General features: G+C 44.9%; 1 protein-coding gene across 12 annotated transcripts in view; it reads left to right on the forward strand.

Moving 5' to 3' along the window:
- The window catches only part of inpp4b (inositol polyphosphate-4-phosphatase type II B), a 213152-nt gene that overhangs the window by 82776 nt on the left and 111428 nt on the right, over positions 1–18948 (forward strand). For 11 of the 12 annotated variants that reach the window (XR_011675687.1, XR_011675685.1, XR_011675684.1 and 8 more), the window contains one exon: positions 10450–10529. Coding sequence is in view for 6 of the 12 variants with exons in the window: in XM_071407530.1 (XP_071263631.1) it covers positions 10450–10529 (80 nt within the window). In the remaining 6 variants the exon portion in view is untranslated. Of the gene's footprint in view, positions 1–1451; positions 1894–10449; positions 10530–18948 lie in introns of those variants that run through there. The other variant, XM_071407536.1, reaches the window with a different exon arrangement.

Genomic DNA, 18948 nt, shown 5'->3' on the forward strand with positions numbered 1-18948 from the left:
CTTTTGGCTTTGATGCTGTGATCTGATAGGGGTGTCAGTGGACTGACTGTGAACGCTCTCTCTTTCCCCTCTCTCTCTTTCCTCTCTGTGAACGCTTTGCCCTCTCTCTGTCTCGCCCTCTCTCGCTCTATTTCCCCTCTCTCTCTCTCTCTCTCTCTCTCTCTCTCTCTCTCTCTCTCTCTCTCTCTCTCTCTCTCTCTCTCTCTCTCTCTCTCTCTCTCCCCTCTCTCTCTCTCGTTCCCTCTCTCTCTCTCTCTCGTTCCCTCTCTCTCTCTCTCTCTTCCCTCTCGTTCCCTCTCTCTCTCTCTCTCTCTCTCTCTCTCTCTCTCTCGTTCCCTCTCTCTCTCTCTCTCGTTCCCTCTCTCTCTCTCTCGTTCCCTCTCTCTCTCTCTCTCGTTCCCTCTCTCTCTCTCGTCCCCTCTCTCTCTCTCTCTCTCTCTCTCTCTCTCTCTCTCTCTCTCTCTCTCTCTCTCTCGTTCCCCTCTCTCTCTCTCTCGTTCCCCTCTCTCTCTCTCTCCCCTCTCTCTCTCTCTCGTTCCTCTCTCTCTCTCTCTCTCTCTCGTTCCCCTCTCTCTCTCTCTCTCTCTCTCTCTCTCTCTCTCTCTCTCTCTCTCTCTCGTTCCCTCTCGTTCTCTCTCTCTCTCTCTCGTTCCCCTCTCTCTCTCTCTCTCTCTCGTTCCCCCCTCTCTCTCTCTCTCTCGTTCCCCCCTCTCTCTCTCTCTCTCTCGTTCCCCTCTCTCTCTCGTTCCTCTCTCTCTCGTTCCTCTCTCTCTCGTTCCTCTCTCTCTCTCGTTCCCCTCTCTCCTCTCTCTCTCTCGTTCCTCTCTCTCTCTCGTTCCTCTCTCTCTCTCTCTCTCTCTCTCTCGTTCCCCTCTCTCTCTCTCTCGTTCCCCTCTCTCTCTCTCTCGTTCCCCTCTCTCCTCTCTCTCTCTCTCTCTCCTCTCTCTCTCTCTCTTGTTCCCCTCTCTCTCTCTCTCTCTTGTTCCCCTCTCTCTCTCTCTCTCTCTCGTTCCCCTCTCTCTCTCTCTCGTTCCCCTCTCTCTCTCTCTCGTTCCCCTCTCTCCTCTCTCTCTCTCGTTCTCCTCTCTCTCTCTTTCCTCTCTCTCTCACTATGACTGTTTTGCTTTCTTCCTCTCTCTTCCACACCGTCAGACTCTCAGAATCTCTCTCTCTCTCTCTCCTCTCTCTCTCTCTCGTTCCTCTCTCTCTCTCGTTCCCCTCTCTCTCTCTCGTTCCCCTCTCTCTCTCTCTCATTCCTCTCTCTCTCGTTCCCCTCTCTCCTGTCTCTCTCTCTCTCTCGTTCCCCTCTCTCTCTCTCATTCCTCTCTCTCTCTCTCGTTCCCCTCTCTCCTCTCTCTCTCTCTCGTTCTCCTCTCTCTCTCTTTGCTCTCTCTCTCACTATGACTGTTTTGCTTTCTTCCTCTCTCTTCCACACCGTCAGACTCTCAGAATCTCTCTCTCTCTCCTCTCTTGCATGCTCTCATTTTCTCTCCCACTTGCCTCTCTCTCTCGCTCTCTCTTCCTCCTCCCCCTCTCCCTCCCTCCTTCCTTCTCGCTGGTCGCTCCAGCCGCCAAGCAGCAGCCCACAGCAGCAGCGGTTGCGGCAGTCGCTCTCTTTCCTTTCAGTCTGTCCTCAGACAGTTTTCGCTGCCGCTGTGTGAGTGTGTGTGTGTGTGCTGCTCGTGAGTGTGTGTGTGTACCTGCTGGTATGCACCAGAGGGGAGCGGGGAAAGGGGCGCGGATATAACGTTACGCGGACTACAGGAGACTGTGTATACGGAGGATATGAAGGGAGAATACTCCGGAGAACAGTGAGTAGAGGGACTACTCAACCCTCTCTGTAGCCCAGTTCTGTCTCTGTCTGGGGAAGACTGGCCACAATACTGGGGGAATGTAAGTGGCTTCCTCCTCTTAGCTTTACTGCGTGTGTGTGTGTGTGTGTGTGTGTGTGGTCAGAAGCATGTCAGAGAGTTAGTATAGTTTTTGATTACATTTGTGCCTGCTTGATGGTGTGTGTGTGTAGCCTTTGTGCAGTTTACAATACATGTGTTGTATGATTATGACTAATCCCTGCAGTAATGGAGAGCACCAGAGGACAACTATCCACCCACAACACACATACATCTGTATACCAAATGCATACAGGACCCACACACACAGTTATTCTCCCATTTGGTAATGCTCTGTCACCCCCAGTATAGGAGGTGCAATAGAACTAGGGTATTGGAGGAAGACCATTTAGCCCAGCTGTAATAGAGGGGAAGCGCTGGCCTTCAGCCCTCCAAACACTGCTTTGACCTGCCCATGTTTGTTATGTTGCGTGGTGTGCTAGACAAACTGTTTGCAATGCTACTTTCTGTTGACGAAGGAGTGGGTGTGATCTGTGGCTGTGATCTGTGATCTGTGGGTGTGTTCTGTGGGTGTGTTCTGTGGGTGTGTTCTGTGGGTGTGATCTGTGGGCGTGACTGTGTGTGTGTGATGTGTGTGTTTGCTGCTGGGGGGGCAGAGTGTGTGATGTGTGTGTTTGCTGCTGGGGGGGCAGAGTGTGTGATGTGTGTGTTTGCTGCTGGGGGGGCAGAGTGTGTGATGTGTGTGTTTGCTGCTGGGGGGGCAGAGTGTGTGATGTGTGTGTTTGCTGCTGGGGGGGCAGAGTGTGTGATGTGTGTGTTTGCTGCTGGGGGGGACAGAGTGTGTGATGTGTGTGTTTGCTGCTGGGGGGGGGCAGAGTGTGTGATGTGTGTGTTTGCTGCTGGGGGGGCAGAGTGTGTGATGTGTGTGTTTGCTGCTGGGGGGGCAGAGTGTGTGATGTGTGTGTTTGCTGCTGGGGGGGCAGAGTGTGTGATGCAGTTTTTATAGAAGTGGGGGGTTGTTTTGCGAGTGTGTCGGTCTATTCTTTATAGGAGAGTGTGTGTGCGCGCGCGTGCACGTGCTTGTGTGTGTTAGCAAGATTGGTGTGTGATGGGTGAGCTGCCGTGTTCCTTTTTAAAAGACAGCAAAGGAGAGCATAGATCTAAAGTTTCTTTCTGCCCCTGAACATGAGTGGGGCAAAGAGTGAGGAGAGATGTCGAGAGAAAGGGAGAGGAGAGATGTCGAGAGAAAGGGAGAGGAGAGATGTCGAGAGAAAGGGAGCGATCGGAGTGAGACCATCATAATCAGTCCTCCCTGATGCTGGAAGAGAATGTGTGAAGAGCATCATTTGTCTCCCTCTCTTTTTTCCCTCTCCCTCTTCGTCTTTTCTTATTTTCTTTGATCCTGTGTTAGATTCCAGCTCCCTGAAGCTTCGTTACATTTTAAGCTGTAGTCGTGAAGACTTAGAAAAAGGAAATGCTAAGGAATGGATTTCCGTGGCTATTTACCAGACGGACCGTTTTGGACCAGGTAATGACTACATGCGTTAGGCTGCGTTCCAAATTGCACCCTATTCCCTATACAGTGTACTACTTTTGATAGTGCTCTGGTCAAAAGTAGTGCACTATATCGGGAACAGGGTGCCTTTTGGGACGCAAAGAGTGCATAGGGATATTATAATGGTCAACCTCAAGCTGTTTCTCTGAGAAACCCCCTATTCCAGCTCTAATTAGTGACTGGTGTGCACAGTGCAGCCATTTGAGAGTGCTGTGTTCTCCGAGCCCTATTGGTCCCGGTCAAAAATAGTGCACTAGGGAAAAGGATGCCATTTGGGATGCAAAATGTCTCCACAGGTCTTTGGCCTTGTGTCGGGTTCTGTGTAGCAGGGTGCTGTGTTAGAAGAATGGTTCAGTGTATGGCTGTTAGGAGCCCAGAGGGCTCTGGGCTGTAGCAGTGTTGTTCTTATTGTGTGTGTGTGTGTGTGTTTTCAGGAAAAGGATCTGGAGAGAAATAATGGATCAAAGGTCAGCAGACAGGATGTGCCCTTTTTTATCAGATACAGGGGGACTGCTCAGGGCGAAGAGTGGGACAAGATGAAGGAGAGCGAGCGTGATGGGGAGAGAATGATAGAGAGAGTTATAGGGACAGAGAGAGAAGTAGTGGCAGAGAGAGGGAGAGTTGTAGGGGAGAGAGAGGGGAAGAGTTGTAGGGAGTGAGGGAGAGTTGTGGGGGGAGAGAGAGCAGGTGGTAGGGGGAGAGAGTTGTAGAGAGAGTTGTAGGGGGACAGAGAATGGACTCAAATTATACGGGAGGGAGCGGGGGAGGGAGGGAGGGAGCGAGGGAGTGAGGGAGGGAGCGAGGGAGGGAGGGATAACAAAATGCAAGACTTGAACAAAAGTTGATGTCAACCCAAATCGATATCTCATTACATCCAAACTAGGAAGCGTATACAGGGTCAGCGTGGCTGGCTAAGAGCTGTCCTGAGCTTGTCCCAGCGTCCCGTGGCACGCTATAGTAGGAATGGCAGCTCTGGGGGCCTTCTCTCCTCTCGCTCTTTCTCTGTATTTGTCTCTTCCTGTCCACACACGCTTATCCACCTGGGGATATCATACGACATTTGACCCTGTCGTTAGAACCCTGCCATGTGACAGGGGACCAGTGCCGATGACAGAGGAGGAACTCCTGCCTCCATGACGACAGGGTTCAATCGTATGAGGGTTTACTGATACAGTACGTGCCCTGTGTAATGTCCATTCACATTTTAACACTAGTCTTAAAAACCCTCTACTAAGCTATATGGAATTGTTTTAAGAAGGTAATATCAAGGATCTGGATAAGAGTGTCTGGTAAATGACTAAAATGTTTATTATTTAATAGTTCAATACGCATATATGGATATGTAAGAACATTTAAGAGAATAATACAGATTGTTAAATGCTCACAGGCAGTCCACATGACATTCTGTCAGACAAAAACCCTGAAATATGTATATGCAAGTAGATTTTATTTGCTGGCATTGTGAATCACTCTAGGAGATATTGAAAGCTTTTGCGCAATTGAACTCTGAGATGAACAGATGTCTTAGTAGAACTATGAGATGAACATATGTCTTAGCAGAACTATGAGATGAACATATGTCTTAGCAGAACTATGAGATGAACAGATGTCTTAGTGGAACTATGAGATGAACATATGTCTTAGCAGAACTATGAGATGAACAGATGTCTTAGTAGAACTATGAGATGAACAGATGTCTTAGTGGAACTATGAGATGAACAGATGTCTTAGTAGAACTATGAGATGAACAGATGTCTTAGTGGAACTATGAGATGAACAGATGTCTTAGTGGAACTATGAGATGAACAGATGTCTTAGTAGAACTATGAGATGAACAGATGTCTTAGTAGAACTATGAGATGAACAGATGTCTTAGTGGAACTATGAGATGAACAGATGTCTTAGTGGAACTATGAGATGAACAGATGTCTTAGTAGAACTATGAGATGAACAGATGTCTTAGCAGAACTATGAGATGAACAGATGTCTTAGCAGAACTATGAGATGAACAGATGTCTTAGCAGAACTATGAGATGAACAGATGTCTTAGTGGAACTATGAGATGAACAGATGTCTTAGTGGAACTATGAGATGAACAGATGTCTTAGTAGAACTATGAGATGAACAGATGTCTTAGTAGAACTATGAGATGAACAGATGTCTTAGTGGAACTATGAGATGAACAGATGTCTTAGTGGAACTATGAGATGAACAGATGTCTTAGTAGAACTATGAGATGAACAGATGTCTTAGTGGAACTATGAGATGAACAGATGTCTTAGTGGAACTATGAGATGAACAGATGTCTTAGTGGAACTATGAGATGAACAGATGTCTTAGTAGAACTATGAGATGAACAGATGTCTTAGTGGAACTATGAGATGAACAGATGTCTTAGTGGAACTATGAGATGAACAGATGTCTTAGTGGAACTATGAGATGAACAGATGTCTTAGTAGAACTATGAGATGAACAGATGTCTTAGTGGAACTATGAGATGAACAGATGTCTTAGTGGAACTATGAGATGAACAGATGTCTTAGTAGAACTATGAGATGAACAGATGTCTTAGTAGAACTATGAGATGAACAGATGTCTTAGTAGAACTATGAGATGAACAGATGTCTTAGTGGAACTATGAGATGAACAGATGTCTTAGTAGAACTATGAGATGAACAGATGTCTTAGTGGAACTATGAGATGAACAGATGTCTTAGTGGAACTATGAGATGAACAGATGTCTTAGTGGAACTATGAGATGAACAGATGTCTTAGTGGAACTATGAGATGAACAGATGTCTTAGTAGAACTATGAGATGAACAGATGTCTTAGTAGAACTATGAGATGAACAGATGTCTTAGCAGAACTATGAGATGAACAGATGTCTTAGCAGAACTATGAGATGAACAGATGTCTTAGCGGAACTATGAGATGAACAGATGTCTTAGTGGAACTATGAGATGAACAGATGTCTTAGCAGAACTATGAGATGAACAGATGTCTTAGCAGAACTATGAGATGAACAGATGTCTTAGCGGAACTATGAGATGAACAGATGTCTTAGTGGAACTATGAGATGAACAGATGTCTTAGTGGAACTATGAGATGAACAGATGTCTTAGTAGAACTATGAGATGAACAGATGTCTTAGCAGAACTATGAGATGAACAGATGTCTTAGTGGAACTATGAGATGAACAGATGTCTTAGTGGAACTATGAGATGAACAGATGTCTTAGTGGAACTATGAGATGAACAGATGTCTTAGTGGAACTATGAGATGAACAGATGTCTTAGTGGAACTATGAGATGAACAGATGTCTTAGTAGAACTATGAGATGAACAGATGTCTTAGTAGAACTATGAGATGAACAGATGTCTTAGTGGAACTATGAGATGAACAGATGTCTTAGTAGAACTATGAGATGAACAGATGTCTTAGTGGAACTATGAGATGAACAGATGTCTTAGTGGAACTATGAGATGAACAGATGTCTTAGTAGAACTATGAGATGAACAGATGTCTTAGTAGAACTATGAGATGAACAGATGTCTTAGCAGAACTATGAGATGAACAGATGTCTTAGTGGAACTATGAGATGAACAGATGTCTTAGTAGAACTATGAGATGAACAGATGTCTTAGTGGAACTATGAGATGAACAGATGTCTTAGTGGAACTATGAGATGAACAGATGTCTTAGCGGAACTATGAGATGAACAGATGTCTTAGTAGAACTATGAGATGAACAGATGTCTTAGCGGAACTATGAGATGAACAGATGTCTTAGTAGAACTATGAGATGAACAGATGTCTTAGTAGAACTATGAGATGAACAGATGTCTTAGCGGAACTATGAGATGAACAGATGTCTTAGTGGAACTATGAGATGAACAGATGTCTTAGTAGAACTATGAGATGAACAGATGTCTTAGTGGAACTATGAGATGAACAGATGTCTTAGTAGAACTATGAGATGAACAGATGTCTTAGTGGGACTATGAGATGAACAGATGTCTTAGTAGAACTATGAGATGAACAGATGTCTTAGTAGAACTATGAGATGAACAGATGTCTTAGTAGAACTATGAGATGAACAGATGTCTTAGTGGAACTATGAGATGAACAGATGTCTTAGTAGAACTATGAGATGAACAGATGTCTTAGTAGAACTATGAGATGAACAGATGTCTTAGTGGAACTATGAGATGAACAGATGTCTTAGTAGAACTATGAGATGAACAGATGTCTTAGTAGAACTATGAGATGAACAGATGTCTTAGCGGAACTATGAGATGAACAGATGTCTTAGTAGAACTATGAGATGAACAGATGTCTTAGTAGAACTATGAGATGAACAGATGTCTTAGTGGAACTATGAGATGAACAGATGTCTTAGTGGAACTATGAGATGAACAGATGTCTTAGTAGAACTATGAGATGAACAGATGTCTTAGTAGAACTATGAGATGAACAGATGTCTTAGTAGAACTATGAGATGAACAGATGTCTTAGTGGAACTATGAGATGAACAGATGTCTTAGTAGAACTATGAGATGAACAGATGTCTTAGTAGAACTATGAGATGAACAGATGTCTTAGTGGAACTATGAGATGAACAGATGTCTTAGTAGAACTATGAGATGAACAGATGTCTTAGTAGAACTATGAGATGAACAGATGTCTTAGCGGAACTATGAGATGAACAGATGTCTTAGTAGAACTATGAGATGAACAGATGTCTTAGTAGAACTATGAGATGAACAGATGTCTTAGTGGAACTATGAGATGAACAGATGTCTTAGCGGAACTATGAGATGTACAGATGTCTTAGCGGAACTATGAGATGAACAGATGTCTTAGTAGAACTATGAGATGAACAGATGTCTTAGTGGAACTATGAGATGAACAGATGTCTTAGTAGAACTATGAGATGAACAGATGTCTTAGTGGAACTATGAGATGAACAGATGTCTTAGTGGAACTATGAGATGAACAGATGTCTTAGTGGAACTATGAGATGAACAGATGTCTTAGTAGAACTATGAGATGAACAGATGTCTTAGTAGAACTATGAGATGAACAGATGTCTTAGTGGAACTATGAGATGAACAGATGTCTTAGTAGAACTATGAGATGAACAGATGTCTTAGTGGAACTATGAGATGAACAGATGTCTTAGTGGAACTATGAGATGAACAGATGTCTTAGTGGAACTATGAGATGAACAGATGTCTTAGTAGAACTATGAGATGAACAGATGTCTTAGTGGAACTATGAGATGAACAGATGTCTTAGTAGAACTATGAGATGAACAGATGTCTTAGTGGAACTATGAGATGAACAGATGTCTTAGATGTATTTTCTCTGTACTTTTCTCTGACATGTTCCAGTCTGTTTGTAATTGAGAGCATTGAGACTAAATGCTAAACTAAAGGCTCAGCAGAAAAGGTTCAGCGTTTAACACAAAGGCCGTGAGTGGCAGACAAGTAGAGTCACAATATCACAGGATCTGAGACAGTGAAAAATACACACACAGTTAGCCTCATTATCTACATAAGAATAGAGTTGTTAATTAATTGTGGATGAATTATCGAGGGGGTTGGCCTTTGACTATGTGTGTGTGTAGTAGAGCATCTCTTGGAGTGGTGAGCTCGGTGCCCACCTGCTCTAATGTAACAAAGAGAGTGAGTGTCTGTTAGGCAAACAGTGTGGAAGTGTGTGTCAGGCAGACGGGACACGGTGTGTGTGTATGTGAGAGAGAAAGGGATGAGGTGTGTGCACATACGTGTGTGTAGTCCATATCTCTCCATTATTGATGGGCTCGTTCCGTACCTCACTCACCGTGACCCAGTTCTTCTGCACTGACACCCCCCTTTCACATCAAGCCTGCAGCACCTAGGTGTCCTCAGCAGTGCGTCCGTGAGCTTGCTTGGTCTGAAACCCCTTTGACTGGGGATGTTCTCTGTATGAATGGAGGAGAAAGTCTCGGCCTGGTCTTGTTTTAGAACAATGGTGTTTTTAAAGGGGCAATGTTGAAACAATAACACAGTAGATCCCCACCCCTGTTTCGGTAAAAGCTGGGGGATGCGGCTGGAGAAAGGTAACCACTCTCAAATAGTGTTGGTTTACGTTTACTTTGTTTTACAAACTAAAGTCTCATGTAATTGGTCAGCTGCTCAGTTAAGTTCTGGGTCCATACGTGTTAAGATGAAGAGATGCTAGAACGAGGAGCGGAACCAGAAGGAGGAGCTCTTTGCAAGTTACTGGCAAGTCTGTGGGCCGAATATCCCCTCCCTTTCCGAGATTTAAAAGATGCTAACACCTGCGAAATGTGTCCAAATAACAAGTGACGAAAAACCCAAACACCGGAACTAATGCTGCTCGGTATCTCACTCATCCCATTCTGTCATGATAGATCTACCAGAGATATTTTGGTAGCCTGTCCACGAGAGAATAGAGTCAGACATGCTTATATTCTGGGTTCTGATGGGGTACAACAGCTGAACTAAGCTCATGAGGCTTTTAGAAGTTATATTCTTCCAGAATCAATGGCTATATATCATTTGTTTAATGGATGTAGTAACTGCAGATGGTCCCTTTTTGAATTGGAGAGGCTTGCTTTACAGCAAGGCAGAGATTGACTTTGCTGTTGGGTGGGTTCGCAATAGTTTTTTTCTAATGTGTCTTTCCAGCATTTCACCTGTTTCTGTGCTTCCAAAGGGCACAGCAAAGGTATTTGATATATTGCAGCCTACTCCGGTGTGCTTTGAATAAAATGTTGATTTTGGAGCAATGTAGGCAGGGCAGTCAGAGTGCGGCTTGAACCCGAAACTCTGAGGGTAAAGCACACTACCGCCTGTGCACCTATAGGGCGCCAGCAGTATCAGTAAATGTCCATTCGGATTTCAATACTAATGCTGATTAGCTGTAAGATGACTTGAATGCTATCATCATGCTAATGATTGGCTGTTAACTGACTTGATGTATGCTACTAAACTAGCATGCTAACGCCTGACTGCTGTCTTTGTTCTCTGTCCACAGAGCAGTTTCCTGGGCAGCGCTACGTTCTCCGTTAGCGACCTGCTAAGGTCAAAGGACGATCAGCTGACCCTCAATCTAAGGTGAGTGAACATTGCTCTCTCTTTCTCAACTCTACCTCTCTCCTCTTTCTCAATTCTACCTCTCTTTCTCAACTCTACCTCTCTCCTCTTTCTCAACTCTACCTCTCTCCTCTTTCTCAATTCTACCTCTCCTCTTTCTCAATTCTACCTCTCTCCTCTTTCTCAACTCTACCTCTCTCCTCTTTCTCAACTCTACCTCTCTCCTCTCTCCTCTTTCTCAACTCTACCTCTCTCCTCTTTCTCAACTCTACCTCTCTCCTCTTTCTCAATTCTACCTCTCTCCTCTTTCTCAATTCTACCTCTCTCCTCTTTCTCAATTCTACCTCTCTCCTCTTTCTCAATTCTACCTCTCCTCTTTCTCAACTCTACCTCTCTCCTCTTTCTCAACTCTACCTCTCTCCTCTTTCTCAACTCTACCTCTCTCCTCTTTCTCAACTCTACCTCTCTCCTCTTTCTCAACTCTACCTCTCTCCTCTTTCTCAATTCTACCTCTCTCCTCTTTCTCAACTCTACCTCTCTCCTCTTTCTCAACTCTACCTCTCTCCTCTTTCTCAACTCTACCTCTCTCCTCTTTCTCAACTCTACCTCTCTCCTCTTTCTCAATTCTACCTCTCTCCTCTTTCTCAATTCTACCTCTCTCCTCTTTCTCAATTCTACCTCTCTCCTCTTTCTCAATTCTACCTCTCTCCTCTTTCTCAATTCTACCTCTCTCCTCTTTCTCAATTCTACCTCTCTCCTCTTTCTCAATTCTACCTCTCTCCTCTTTCTCAATTCTACCTCTTTCTTTCTTTCTCAACTCTCAGACCCTGAGTGCCTTAGCACTGCTCTTAATGGTTTTCTTTGATTGGTAATTGATGGTTGAAGGCCAGTGCTGATCTCTTTGTGGCAGCAGTCTCTTTGCACTCTTGTTTTTTTCCCTCCTAACCGTTGGAGGTTAAAGTCAAATATTTTTGAATAGATGTGGGTAGCTGTATTTTCTATATATGGACTTTAAAGTAAGACTAACTCTTCAATAGAACTTGTTTTTATCTCTTGATCTTACCTTTTAACTGATCTTGTCTGTTTTCTTGTCCTGACGTTTGGAGGCTAGTTTTATTCTTTCTCTCTGCACAGGCTTTAAAGTAAGACTAACTCTTCAGTTGTTGGACCTTCAAACGTCTGTATTTTTCTGTATAGTGTTATAATCCAAGGGCCTTAGCAACCATGGTATTGGAATGATGCAAGTAGTTGCCTGCCCTATTTGCCAGACAACCCAGGGCTAGACAGTGCACATTTTTTGTTAGCTGGTCAATTACATGGTATCAGAGGGCAGGTTATCTGGCTGTGTGGGGGGGTGGATCTACCATTTCTGGCCTGGTGGAGGGAAACGGAAAGAAGTTTGCATTAAGAATGTGGAAGTGGGCGTAGAGGTGTGGTAGGGCGAAGAGATTGAGAGAGCGGTTAAAAGAGAGAGACTGACGGAGAGAAAATAGTCAGAGACGAAGGATAAAGAAAGAGAGAGCGAGAGAGAACACCTGGAGGATGATGGGAGGTCGGAGAGGTAGTTCCCTTGGGAATAAAGACACCTGTTAGAGCACAGAACACCCCCATACCAAACATGCATGTGTGTCATGGGGATGAAAAAAAGCTGGTGAGAAAAGAAAGTCAACAGTCTAGCTACTGAGATGCAATTATAAGCCTGGCTTGGCTGCTACTGCTGCTGCTACTGCTGCTGCTCCTGCTACTACTGCTGCTACTGCTGCTGCTACTGCTCCTTCTACTGCTGCTGCTACTGCTGCTACTGCTGCTGCTGCTGCTGCTGCTACTGCTGCTGCTACTGCTGCTGCTGCTGCTGCTACTACTGCTACTGCTCCTTCTACTACTGCTCCTTCTACTGCTGCTGCTACTGCTGCTACTGCTACTGCTCCTTCTACTGCTGCTACTGCTGCTGCTACTGCTACTGCTACTGCTACTGCTGCTGCTACTGCTGCTGCTACTGCTCCTTCTACTGCTGCTGCTACTGCTGCTGCTACTGCTGCTGCTACTGCTGCTGCTACTGCTGCTGCTACTGCTCCTTCTGCTGCTGCTGCTGCTACTGCTCCTTCTACTGCTGCTGCTACTGCTGCTGCTGCTGCTACTGCTGCTGCTACTGCTCCTTCTACTGCTGCTACTGCTCCTTCTACTGCTGCTGCTACTGCTGCTGCTGCTGCTACTGCTCCTTCTACTGCTGCTGCTACTGCTCCTTCTGCTGCTGCTGCTACTGCTGCTGCTACTGCTGCTGCTACTGCTCCTTCTACTGCTGCTCCTACTGCTCCTACTGCTGCTACTGCTGCTACTACTACTGCTACTGCTGCTGCTACTGCTACTGCTCCTGCTACTGCTGCTACTACTGCTGCTACTGCTACTGCTGCTGCTACTGCTACTTCAGTATAATCAGACAGACTGTGGGTTTTTCACTGAAAATGGGTTTATTTCCCAGTCTCTTTGGCCGTTCTGTCTGCCCTTTTCGCTCTCTTTTTCTCTTCCGTCGTTCTTTTCCCTCGCTCCGTTATTCTTTCTCATTTCCAGAAGGTGAGCACGGGTCCCTGGCCATAATTGTCACTGGTATGATTGACAGCGCTACTCGCCGCCACGAGGGAGGGAGATTATGCAGCTGGCGTGTGTGTGTGTGTGTGCATGTCTGTGTGTCTGTCTTTCTATGCGTCTGTCTTTCTGTGAAACAAGATCTCACGGTTTGACCAATTTGACTTCAGATTCCGACGTTTGACAATGTTTGTCCAAATGTCAAATTTCGAAGTTGCTTCAAATGTCAAATTTCGACGTGTTTTGGACAGCCTGAGTTGCTCCGCTGGTATCGGCAGGGCCTTGTGGCTGGTTAAGTTTAGCCATTAATTCCGAATTGTTAAGGTTTGGGATAGCCCATCAGCCACCACCACCGTTCTAGTGGCCGATTTTGAAGACATCTCCCGACGTCCTGGGGACCTGGACTGATGTCTGATTTCGAAGTGGATCTTGAGTGACCTGGCTGTTCTATGTGTGTGTGTGTGTGTATGTGTGTGTGAGCTTGTGAGCGCGTCCACTGTACTGCTAACAAACACCTCCAGCCAAGGCCTACAGCCAATGATTGATCCGTTTGATAATGCTGATTCTGATGAAAGGAGGGACAGGATGTCATAGTGGTGTTTTTTGCAAGCTAAAAGGGTGCTCTGTGGCAATGTGTTCCCGTAAAGTGGAGGGAGAACATTGACTGTCAGATATGTGTTGTCTTAGTGTTTGGCCCACCGAGTCGTGAGCGCACACACACACACGCCCTGCGGAGTGTCATTTTCTAATTGCACTGAACGAGGGATGAAAGAACACACACAGCCTAGGAAGGTTCCTCTAATCCCCAACAGAACGAGAGACCGGGCAACACCTGGGGGCTCATCTACACTACCCTGTAAATGGAATGTCTGTTGTGGAGAGCATGGCCTTCCCAGGGCTGAGGGAGAGGGTGTACTTGTCATTTCTCCTCCACATAATACACTACTGCGGTGGTGGAGGCATATCTGTGTGGGCTTTGGGATGTTCTTTGTGGCGATTTCACCTCAAGTTTAAAACTCTCAAATACAACTCTTTAGCTTTTGAAAGAGTTTAGAAATATCCGTGTTACTTTCTTCATCCCCGGGTTGATCTCGCAGTGGTCAACTTTAGGAGGAAGTCCTTTTATTTGGTCAACATGTACGCCCTTGAGGATGCGGTGGTAATGTTGATGGTCTAGGCAGAATGGCCCACAGCTGAAAGTCTATTCTGTACAGTGGAATACAAGGCTGCTACTGTAGTCCTCTGGAGACCTAATGCCTTGTTATACCAGTCAGGTGGTGTTATGTTGTTGTCTGATAGGATGGCCCAGATTTTTGTTTCCTCATGTCTCCCTATGGAAATTTACTCTTGCACACGCATAGTCTCATTTGCATCTCTCTCTCTCTCTCTCTCTCTCTCTCTCTCTCTCTCTCGCTCTCTCGCTCTCTCTCTCTCTCGCTCTCTCGCTCTCTCTCTCTCTCGCTCTCTCGCTCTCTCGCTCTCTCGCTCTCTCGCTCTCTCGCTCTCTCGCTCTCTGGCTCTCTCTCTCTCATGCTCTCTCGCTCGCTCTCTGGCTCGCTCTCTCTCATGCTCTCTCTCATGCTCTCTCTCTCGTTATCCAATATGCTGTTTGGTTTGGTAGCTCATCCACTGAGGAGGGATTTTCAAAGGCGAAAGCAGCCATGAGTCTTTGTGATCCATCCTCTGTTGTTGGGTTCAAGGCAGTGATTCAGATTTTCTCCTACTCTCCAAGCCGCTCATCGACAACAGCGCTGGTTTCGACTATGAGAACAGAGAACAGCAGGCATATGTATTCTACAGCGTGTTAAGAGGAGTCTACAGTTTGCTGTATGGAGGGTTATTGTCAAGCAGAAGCTCAGTTCGCTAATAGAAAACGACTACCTTTCTCTACTGAGAGAAACGGGACAAATTTTCTTTCAGAAGACAGAACAGTTGTTCTCCCCTCAGAGCTGTTTGAAACCAGCTCGACATTGACGTAGTTCTCGTCTTAATAAGGTCTGGATTTACACGGGGTCCTTAAGCAAATATATATGTGAAATTGGTATTTGATGTTTGACCGGGGGAGTTTGTTTTTCCCTTCCACTTCTATGAAGTTCACCACCTAAGGGACATGTTTTTATAGACAGGAGAAGTCTACGCTATTGAATTTGAACTTCAGGCTCTCAAATCCTAAGGCTTCTTATTTCACACTCATTACTTCTTCATTTCATCTCTCGCTCTCTACCTCTTTCTCTCTTTCTCTCTCTCAGCCTCAGCAAATGGAGGGACTTTAATGTCAGGCTTGTTGGAATGTTTGTCACAATGTTTGTCACAAGCATCCAGATTGGATTTGGGTCACTTTTCTGGAGCTTTTTGACAGTGTCAGGTCCACTGACAGTGAAGGTCATTAACACAGTGCCTTGTGAGGACCTGTCTCCTCCCTGTCTCCTCCCTGTCTCCTCCCTGTCTCCTCCCTGTCTCCTCCCTGTCTCCTCCCTCCTCCTTGTCTCCTCCCTGTCTCCTCCCTGTCTCCACAAACCACTGATGTGATGGCGAGAGCAACTCACAATACAGCGTGCTGAGTGCACAAGCACAACAATGATTTAAAGGGATGGGCTGGATGAACTGTAGGTTTTGACCACGGTAAATACAGTGGGGACACTCTCTCACTTTGGATTTATCCCTTTAGAGCAGGGGTGTCAAACTCAAATACCCAGTGGGCCAAAATGTAAAACCTGAACAAAGTCGCGGGCCAACATTGAACAAATTAACCTTTTAATATGGACCCAAACAAGTTTTGCTTTAACATTGAATATGGAACAAGCATCGCTTATTACCATACAATATATAATTTAATAGTGGAGACATGCAAAATCGAATTTCAAATGAAAAAACACATCAATGGCATTAATTTATTAAATAAATAAAATTTAAATAAAAATCGTATGCCTCTTTTCTATTTGCAGCCTTCTGATTTAAATACCAAAATAAACTTTTTTTTACTTTTTCCACTGGCTAATAATTTTACAAATAAAATGATAATAAATCAATCAACCATTCAAGCCCATGCCTTGTAGCAAGAAAAAGTGCACAAAGAAAACGTTAATTATTGCACACTGATCTAATCTTTTTCACGAACTCTCCCTCATTAAAGGGCCGGGCTGATTTTGCGATCTCTGCTGCCACTATATAACTAGCCTTTACAGCAGCCTCACTTTGTGATGTGGCTTTTTGAACATATTCTGTTGTGAAACCAAACTTCTTTTCATCTCCTCTACTTTCTGGCTCCTTTGAGTCATGTACAGGTCCTTGTATTTTTCATGGTGTTTCGTTTCATAGTGTCGTTGTACTCCTTACTTACAGCCACGTTGACTCCACAAACAAGACAAACAGGTTTGTCTTTTACATATGTAAACAGACATTCTGCCTCCCACTTGTCCAGAAAGCTCCTGTTTTCTGCCTTTCTTTTCGCCATTTTTGGGAAGGGATAGCGCGCTGACAGTTGTAGCGTCTATGTTGCTATGACTAGAGAGGGCATTTCTGGGTCCTGTCCTGATTGGCGCGCGAAAACAACAGCAGAGCATTATGGGATTCGTAGTATTAGCGGTGAATGCGCTAGTAGTAATTTGGTATTGTCTCGCGGGCCAAATATAATTACCCCGCGGGCCAAATTTGGCCCGCGGGCCAGAGTTTGACACCCATGCTTTAGAGGGATGGGTTGGTGGATTTAGTGTCCTGGCCAGGGCGAACACAGCAAAAACTCCTTAGTTCTGGACTGAATGGATTTGCATTGTTCTAGCTGTGGTGAACATGAGAAAGCCATATACTTCTGTTTGAAGAGAAATGCAGTCTATAGCTTTGAGTGAAATGAAAACATCTTTCCATTCAAACGGTCGAGTTCGACTCGACCAGGTTCTATAGAAGCCATATTTCACCCATTCTTTAAAAGCATAGCAGTGTATAGAAACCTTGATGAATTCTGTTTTCCTAAAGGACTAGAAAGGAGTAGATGGCTTGTAAAGAAAGTCAAACTGATTCGGTGATTAACGGAGTCACACGATACAGGAAGTACTTGTGGACCAAATGGAGGTCAAAAGTCGTCACAAAATACATTCTTGTTGACATGCTCGTCTTTTGCGACGACTAACTTGAGCTCGGTGAGGTTTTTATTCGATCCAAACTTTCTAGCACGCAGTTAGTTTGACTATGTGAGTTTGAGTGTGTTTGACTGCCAGTGCATGCATCTGTGTCCCCATTCTTTTCTCACCTAAAGCCATGCTCTGCCACACCTCCCTCTTGTCCTTGTCTCCACACAACAACAACAGCCTTTTTGACAGGCTCCCCTTACAAATGATTTGATTCCTTCTGTCGCCATTGACAACCCCTGTGACACACACACACACACACACACACACACACACACACACACACACACACACACACACACACACACACACTGAAGCGCTTATGGCATTTTGATGTATGGTGATTTCTTCCCCCTTCCCAGACCACTTAATTGGTTGTTAGTGCCAGGCTGGAAGGCGGAAGTCGTATGACCTTTGACCCATAACACGTTGTAGCATTGTACTTAATCACTTCCTGTCTGTGTGTTACCATAGGGTCAGGCTGCTGTGTATGATGGTGATGGTTCAACCACCGGCATTACTCTTCAGGGGCTTCCAGGAACCGTGCTTTGGTCTAAACGGCCGTTTAGATTAGATGACGTTCGATATCAGACTTCTCCTGGCTCGTGTGTTCAGTTGCCTGCTATAGTTCATGTATGCTGTCCATAGCAGTGTTTGGTTGGATCTTCTCTTTTTAAGTTGTTTCTAAAGAGGCGATTTGTAATGCACTTCCTGTGTTGATAGTTTGTAGAACTTTGGTCATAGTTATTGTTGTTTCAAAAGCGAGGGCCATTTTTAACCTTGTTACGGTCAGCTTCCTGTAAAGGCCTGATGTAGGCTAGTCGAGTCGAGATGGGGACTCGAAAATAGCAACGGAAACAGGATGTAAACAGCAACAAAGACGGTGCAACCCAACCCAGGCCCTTTCAATAATGTATCCCTGGTTGTGTACACAGGGGAGAAGTTATCACCGTTTCAGAGAGGAAGCCTAGTGTTCACCCCTGTCAAAACACACACACACACACACACACACACACACACACACACACACACACACTAACAATTCACAGCAGTGTGTTTTGCATAAATTTAAAACTGAAAGCGCTAATATGCTAATAACGTCCTATTCTCCGTCTCCAACAACCAAAACAAAATGTTTGAAAGGTTTGAATTCACATTCCAACTTACCAAATAGACAACAGGAAGCTACTTCAAATCCTGCCAGACCATTCGGTTTGCCCATTAACTGTCAGGACACTAATCCAATCAAATCAAATGTATTTATATAGCCCTTTTTACATCAGCCGATGTCACAAAGTGCTGTACAGAAACCCAGCCTAAAACCCCAAACAGCAAACAATGCAGGTGTAGAAGCACGGTGGCTAGGAAAAACTCCCTAGAAAGGCCAAAACCTAGGAAGAAACCTAGAGAGGAACCAGGCTATGAGGGGTGGCCAATCCTCTTCTGGCTGTGCCGGGTGGACATTATAACAGGACATGGCCAAGATGTTCAAATGTTCATAAATGACCAGCATGGTCAAATAATAATCACAGTAGTTGTCGAGGGTGCAACAGGTCAGCACCTCAGGAGTAAATGTCAGTTGGCTTTTCATAGCCGATCATTCAGAGTATCTCTACCGCTCCTGCTGTCTCTAGAGAGTTGAAAACAGCAGGTTCTGGGACAGGTAGCACGTCCGGTGAACAGGTCATAGCCGCAGGCAGAACAGTTGAAGCTAGAGCAGCAGCACGGCCAGG

The sequence above is a fragment of the Salvelinus alpinus genome, chromosome 6 (genome assembly GCF_045679555.1).
Source record: "Salvelinus alpinus chromosome 6, SLU_Salpinus.1, whole genome shotgun sequence".
NCBI classification, from domain to species: Eukaryota; Metazoa; Chordata; class Actinopteri; order Salmoniformes; family Salmonidae; genus Salvelinus; species Salvelinus alpinus.